Source organism: Saccopteryx bilineata, chromosome 2 (genome assembly GCF_036850765.1).
Source record: "Saccopteryx bilineata isolate mSacBil1 chromosome 2, mSacBil1_pri_phased_curated, whole genome shotgun sequence".
NCBI lineage: Eukaryota > Metazoa > Chordata > Mammalia > Chiroptera > Emballonuridae > Saccopteryx > Saccopteryx bilineata.
In genome coordinates, this window is record NC_089491.1 from 302,659,058 (window position 1) to 302,666,927 (window position 7,870).

Here is a 7,870-nt window from a genome sequence, read left to right on the forward strand (position 1 = left end):
CATTTTTTAATCAGATTTTTGTTGTTGTGTTGAGCTGTATGAGTTCTTTTTTTTTTTAGATTTTATTTATTTATTTTTAGATAGAGAAAAGAGAGGGAGAGAAAGTGGGGAGAGAAGCAGAAAGCATAAACTTGTATAGTAGCTGCTTCTTGTATGTGCCTTGACCTGTCAAGCCCAGGGTTTCAAACTGCTGACCTCAGCATTCCAGGTCAATGCTTTATCCACTGTGCTACCACAGGTCATGCGAGCTGTATGAGTTCTTTATATATTTTGGAAATTAATCCTTTATCAGTGATATCTTTTGCAAATACATTTTTCCATTCATTTGGTTGCCTTTTTTATTGCTGGTTTCTTTTCTTTCCTTTTTTTTTCTCTTCCACAGAGACAGAGAGAGAGTCAGAGAGAGGGATAGATAAGGATAGACAGGAACTGAGAGAGATGAGAAGCATCAATCATCAGTTTTTCGTTGTGACACCTTAGTTGTTCATTGATTGCTTTTTCATATGTGCCTTGACTGTGGGGCTTCAGCAGACCGAGGAACCCCTTGCTCGAGCCAGTGGACCTTGGGTCCAAGCTGGTGAGCTCCCGCTCTAACCAGTTGAGCTCGTGCTCAAGTTGGTGACCTCGCGGTCTCGAACCTGGGTCCTTCCGCATCCCAGTCCGACACTCTATCCCCTGAGCCACCACCTGGTCAGGCTATTGCTAGTTTCTTTTGCTGTGCAGAAACTTTTAAATTTTATGTAGTCTCATTTATTATTATTGTTATTATTTTTACTTTCAGTGTTTTGGGGACCAAGTTCACAGAAACCCCTCTGAGACCAATGTTCATAAGTTTAATAGTTATGTTTTCTTCTACATATTTTATTGTTTCAGGACTTATATTGAAGTCTTAAATCTATTTGAGTTAATTTTTATGTATGGTGTCACACTGAAGTCTAGTTTCATTCTTTTGCATGTGCATGTGTACCATATGTTAAGAAAACTTTTATCATTGTCAATTTTTGGTTCATTTGTCAAATATTGCTTGTATATGTTTGGGGCTTATTTCTGTGCTCTCAATTCTGTGTATTTGTTTTTCTGCCAATGCCATACTGTTTTGATTATTGTAGCTTTGTAGCATAGTTTGAAATCAGGGAGGGTGATACATTCAATTTTATTATTTTTTGTCAGTATTGCTTTGGCTATTCACGGTCTTTTGTAGTTTCACAAAATTTGATGAATTGTTATTCTAGTTCTTTGAAAAGAATTTCATTGGGATTTTGATGAGAATTGCATTACTTTAGGTATGTGGCCATTTTAACAATGCTAAATTTTCCAGTCCACGGAAAGAACATAGAGTATCTTTCCATTTCTTTGTATTTTTTTATTTCTTTCAACCATGTATTTTTCAGAATAAAAGTCCTTCACATAATTTGATAAGTTTTTTCCTAGGTATTTATCTTGTTTGTTGAAATTGTAAATATGATTATTTTATTTATTTCTCTTTCTGATATTTTGTTAATATGTAAGAATACAATGGAGTTTTGTACATTGATATTTAATCCTGCAATTTATTGTATTTGTTCATTTTTCCTAATAGTCTTTTGATGGAATCCTTAGGATTTTTTGTATATAGAATTTTTTCATATGCAAATAGTGACAGCATTACTTCTTCAATCCCAATTTGGTTGCCTTTAAGTTCATTTTATTGCTTAATTTCTTTGTCTAGGACTTTCAGTATTCTATAGAATAATAATGGTGAGAGTTTGCATTTTTTTCCTGATCTTAGAGAAAAAACTTTCAGTTTTCACCACTGAGTATGACATTAGCTGAATGTTTGTCATATAGTGTCTTTATTATGTTGAGATACTTTGCTTCTCTACCCATTTTATTGTGTTTTAGTCATAGATAATTTATCTTGTTAAATGCCTTTTCTTCCTCTTGTAATGGTCATATTCTTTTATCTTTTATTTTGTTTATGTCATAATCATCTCCTTATTTACTTCTACCAATCTGTTTCTGTGTTGTTTTGCTACTTTTTATTCCACATATGAACAAAATCATATGGTATTTGTTTTTGTCTTTTTCACTTACTTAAGTTAGCATAATACCCTCTAAGTCCATCCATGTTGTTGTAAATGGCATGATTTCTGTATTTTTTATTACAACATAGAATTCCAATTTATGTGTGTGTATGTGTGTGTGTGTGCACACTACAAATTCTTTATCCACTCATCTACTGATGGAAACCTAGTTTATTTTCATATCCTATTATAAATAATGCTGCAAGGAAAAAATATGTGCATATATCTTTCTGAATTAGCTGGATATTTACCCAGAATTGGAGTTGGTGGGTTGTATCATAGATCTACTTTTAGTTTTTAAGAAATATCTATACAGTTCTCAGTTCTCTATAGGGACTGCACCAATTGCAATGGCACCCAGTGCACAAGTGTTCCATTTTTTTCATGTTATTTTTCTTACTTTTTGAATATAGCCATCCTGACTGGTGTGATGAGATTTTGATTTGCATTTCCATATGATTAGTGATATTGAGCCTTCTTGAAGAAATGTTTTCTCATGCCTTCTGCTTATTTTCTGATAGGTTAATTTTTTCATCACTGATTTGTATGAGTTCCATATATTTTTGGTTATCAACCCCTTATCTGATATACACTTGTGAATATATTTTTTTATTTTGTAGATTGTCTTTTTATTTTGTTGATGCTTTGCTGTGGAGAGCGTCTTATTTTGATAAAGTCTCATTGCTTATTTTTGCTTTTGTTCCTCTTGCCTGAGGAGACATATCCAAAAAATCATTACTAAGAGTGATAGCAATTTACTATCTATGTTTTTTCTAGGATTTTTATGATTTCAGGCCTTACATTTAAGTCTTTAATTCATTTTGAGTTTATTATTGTATGTGGTATAAGAGAGTGGTCCAGTTTCATTTGTTCCCACGAATCTGTCCAGTTTTTCTAATATCATTTTTGAAGAGATGGTCATTTCTTTATTGTATATGGTACTGCTTCATTTTTGTAGATTAGTTGACCATATGAGCAAGTATCTATTTCTCGGCTCTATTCTGTTTCATTGATCTCTGTGTCTGTTTTTGTGCCTGTACCATACTGTTTTGATGATTTTAACTTTGTAAAAAACTTTTAAATCAGAAAACATGATACTGCCAACTTCTTTTTTCTCAACATTCCTTTGTCTATTTGGGATCTTTTATGGTCTTATATCGATTTTAGGATTATGTGTTCTAGTTCTGAGAAGAAGGCCATTGATATTTTAATAAGAATTGCAATAAGTCTGTAGATTGCTTTGGTTAATATTGTTGCTTTCATGGTATTAATACTTCTCATCCATGAGCATGGTATAGCTTTTCATTTATTTGTGTTTTATTTAGTTGTTTAGTTGTTTTTCTTCAATGTCTTATAGTTTTCAAGTATGCCTTACCTCTTTTTGATTAAATTTATTCTAGGCATTTTATTTTTCCCATGGAATTGTAAATGTGATGTTTATTATTAATTTTTGGTAGATTTTTTAGAGTTTTCTATATATAGTATCATGTCATTGCAAAATAATGATGGTTTTACTTCTTCATTCCCAATTTGGATGCATTTTATTTCTTTTTCTTGTTTGATTGCTGTAGCTAAGTGTTCTGTTACTATATAAAAGTGGTGAGAGTAGCATACTTTACTTGTTCCTAAAAGGTTTTCAACATGTTAGCTGGGAGGTTGTTATACATGACTTAATAAAGTTGAGGTAAGTTCCTTTTATAGCATTTTGTTGAATGTTTTTTATCATAAAGAGATCTTAAGTTCTGTCAAATGCTTTTTCTGCATTTGACAGAACTTGAGTTTACATCTATTGAGATAAACATATGATTTTTAGCATTAGTTTTATTGATGTGATGAATCACATTGTTTTAGGGATGTTGTAAGATTTTTGCATCCTTTATATAAATCCCACTTGATTCTGGCATGTACATGGTGGGGCAAATGTAAGTTCACAGTTGTGAGTACACAAAACAAGAGTTTATTCTTGTATTATAATTTATTTATGTATTGTATTATTTTTTATATGAACAACTATAAACCTATATTTGCCCCATCCTCTAATCCTTTTACTGTATGTTGAATTTGGTTTGTTGAAGTTTTGTTGAGAATTTTGTATTTATTATGTTCATCAAGAATAATGGCTTCTAATTGCCTTTTTTGGTAGTGTCTTTGTCTGGTTTGGTATCAGACTAATGTTGGCTTGGCCCCATAAAGTAACTTTGGAAATATCTTTCCTCTTCAATGTTCAGAAATAGTTTCAGAATAATAGGTACTGATTCTTTAAATATTTGGTAGAATTCGCCTATGAAGCCATCTGGTTGAGGGCTTCATTTTGTTGTTAATGTTTTTTTAATTGCTTAAATTTCATTGCTAGTAATCGGTGTTTATATTCTCTGTTTCTTTCTGGTTTAGTTATGAAAGCTTGTATGTTTCTAAAAGTTTACCCTTTTTTTTAGATTATCCAATTTGTTGACATATTGTTGTTCATAGTATTCTTTAATGTATATCTGTGTGGTCAATTGCAATGTCTTCTCTTTTATTTCTGATTGTTTTTATTTATGTCCTCTCTGTTTTTGCATTATTATTCCTGCTAGTGGTTTGTCAATGTTATTTATCCTTTCAAAGAACCACCTTTTAGCTTCACTGATCTTTTGTATTATTTTACTATTTTCTATTTATTCCTATCTCATCTTTTACTTTTATTTTATTATTTTGTTAATTTTATTTTTAGTTTTGAGAGAGGCCAGATAGAGAGAGACAGGAACATTGAGCTCCTCTGTATTTGCGCTAACAGGGATATTGAACCAACAACTTTTTTGCTCTGGGTCAGTGCTCCAACCAACTAGCTTAATTTTTTTTTCATTTATTGTTTTGGGGAGACAGAGAGAAGAAAGAAGAGAGAGTGGAGAGAAAAGGGAAGCATTCATTTTCTGTTCAACTCAGTCATGTATTCACTGGCAGCTTCCCATGTGTGCCCTGATCAGAGATCAAACCTGTAACCTTGTTGTTTTGGGACAATGCTCTTAACCAACTGAGCTAACAGGCCAGGGCTTTATCTGATCTCAATTATTTTCTTCTTTCTATATACTTTAGGCTTTGTTTGTTCCTCTTTTTCTAGTTCCTTCAGATGTAAATTAATTGTTCATTTGGGATTATTCCTGCTTCTAGTTAAAGGTTTGTACAGCTATAAACTTTCCTTTTTTAATGGCTTTGCTGTCTCCCGTAAATTTTGTAAAGTTTGTTTTTATTTTCATTTTTCTCAAGGTAGATTTTGTTTTCCTCTTTGATTTGAATTTTTATGGGCTGTTAACCCAAGTTGACTATTATATTTATACTTATTTATATTTCTGGCACTTAATGGTTGTAAAAGAGTGGTAATACTAAGGAAAAAAATAATAGACATTTGCAAACAGAAGTGTGACAAGACAGAAAGAATCTCATTCTAGTGGAAATTGAATAGAAAAGATAAGTTTGGAAGAGTGACTACAAATTAGGGAGAATTTGAACTGGAGTGTATGGGTCTCCCTGATATGGTTTGCTCAGAAAAAGTCCGTAAGGGGGTTACATCACAACTGAGTTTGAAGGATAAGATTCCAATTATGGAGGAGAATGTTCTTAGACTGAGGTGCAGCAAGTTCAGAAGTCCCAAAGTGGCACAAAAGTCTTCTTTTATACCAGTCATTTGTGAAATACTGTCAGAGAATCATGCTCATTCCCTCCAGAGTACCTGTCTTGGCTTATAACATACTGATATATGATTACTGTCTGCTGGTGCCAATAAATTTCAGCAAAGATTTATTAATTTCTTACTGTGTACTGGCACTGAGGATCTAATAGTGAGCAAAACACAGCCACTATCTATGTTCATGTGTGAATGGGGGCAAACAGACAGTGAAATAAGGATCTTAAAAGTAGGAATGGTTTATTACTATTTACCAGTGTATTCCCAGAACCGGCATCAGATCTGCCACATTCAAAGCAAATATTTATTGAGTGAATTCTGCTAAGGACAGAATGCAGTCTACAAACTGTATATGTAATAAGATCTTAAAAATAACTAGGGTATATAAACACACAAAAAATATGAAAACAGTTGGACATATTCCAAAGCATTCAATGGTTGTTCTTTTTAAAGTATATATTTTTATACATTAAGTGTGTGTGTGTACATGAATGTATGAAACAGGAATTAAATTTAGTAGGTGACCTTCAGTTTCAGTTTATGAGCTTGGATGAAAACGTCTTCATATTTTATGATTCATTTCTTAAGAATCTCATTTCTAACTAGGTTTGGCTGCCAGTATTTTTTTTTTTTTGGTTGCTTCAAACCTCCCCTCAAATGGAACCCAACTTAGTGAAGAAAAGAAAAAACATTGCCCAAAAGATGTTTGATAACAGAATAGGATATTATTTATATTGAATGGGAATAGGAACATAAGTCCATAGTTTAAAAAAATAAAAAGCAACTGCTTGCAAACTAATTACCAATACGATTTGGGGACAAAAAGGAAGGTGTTATTTCATGTACAACAAACACTGGGCGTCTTTCTTAATCTCTCTAAATCCCAGGACCCAGAGCCAGCTCTCACTGAGGGCTCAGTGCACAATTTGGCACATCTAAAACGCACAGTAAGCAGTGATCTTCCTTTTCCCACACCCCACACCCCTGGTTGGACACTTCCATAAAGCACATACATACTCAGTAATACCTGGCCCTGGATCCTCCAGCCGAACTCAGTGGGACATGAACACTCCACTCACCCAGGAAACACAGCGCAAACACTGCCCACCGGCACAGCACGGGTTCTAGCAACATCCCACACCCCAGGGCACTCCAGAGCAAGCCTTCATTTTAAGCACAAGTGAGGGCTTCCCATTCTAATTGACTCAGTCCCCAAACACCTACAAGCTGTTCTAGGGACACAGCTTGGTCCCTGGCAAATACTGATTGCTCCCAGCGCCAGAGAGGCTCAGAGGTTCAGTGCAGATCACAAAGTAGCCCTCACTGCGGGCACTACCGGGTCTCCACGTCCGGGATCCGCCACAGCACAACCCTGAGGATCTGCGGCTGAGCCTTCCACCCCAACTCTGTATCACTAGGGTCGACCAAGCCCCGTGCCTCCCACCCCACCCACCAGGCAAAGTTCCCTCCGCCCTGGGCTCAGGGAGGCCAGCTCCCAACTCGCTCCAGTTCGTCTCCAGAGCTCACAACCTTTCCGGTCCCCTACCGGAGCCTGAGGGTAGCAGGAGCACTAGGGTCACCAAATGGATCCCAACGAAACGCCAAGAAGAAAAGAGACTCTCGAGGTGGTAGGAAGGTGCCCTGCGCGGCTTGTAAGACACCGTCATTTTTCCGGACATCAGCGGGAAACCTGAGGGACAGCGATCATTTACCTTTTCGATTGTGGCAGACACCTGACGTAACAATTCCTAGTCAAAAATGTGTCCAGTGAGGTACCACTGGTGGGCGTGGTCTGGGCCGTGTCGTAAAGGTCGGCGGGCCAATGGCGGGCGGCTTGTGGGTTCTCAGTGGCGCTGGGACGGGAGAATTAGCCCTGGAGGGAGCAGAAGAGAAATATAGGTTTTGTTGTTCCACTTACTCGTGCACCTACTACATTGATTCTTGTATGTGCCCCGACCAGGGGTCAGCCGTACCCTGCCAGGGTCCAAGAGTGTTTTAAATGTCAAATTCATGGATGTAAATAATGCCATGTTAGTGGGATGAGTAGGAATTCATAAGAGGGAGAACTTTTGTGGTGAAGCAATCTCAATTCTTAAGGTGACCAATTTTTTTACAATGAAAAGGAAGATAAAAATAAATTGAAGAA

General features: G+C 35.6%; 1 protein-coding gene across 1 annotated transcript in view; it reads right to left on the reverse strand.

Moving 5' to 3' along the window:
- LOC136322542 (membrane cofactor protein-like) overlaps window positions 1–7,391 on the reverse strand; it is a 30,329-nt gene extending 22,938 nt beyond the window's left edge. Inside the window, exon 1 of the mRNA XM_066254495.1 lies at window positions 7,271–7,391. Within this exon, the coding sequence (XP_066110592.1) occupies window positions 7,271–7,391 (121 nt within the window). The remainder of the gene's footprint in view (window positions 1–7,270) is intronic.
- Between the last annotated feature and the right edge of the window lie 479 nt (window positions 7,392–7,870).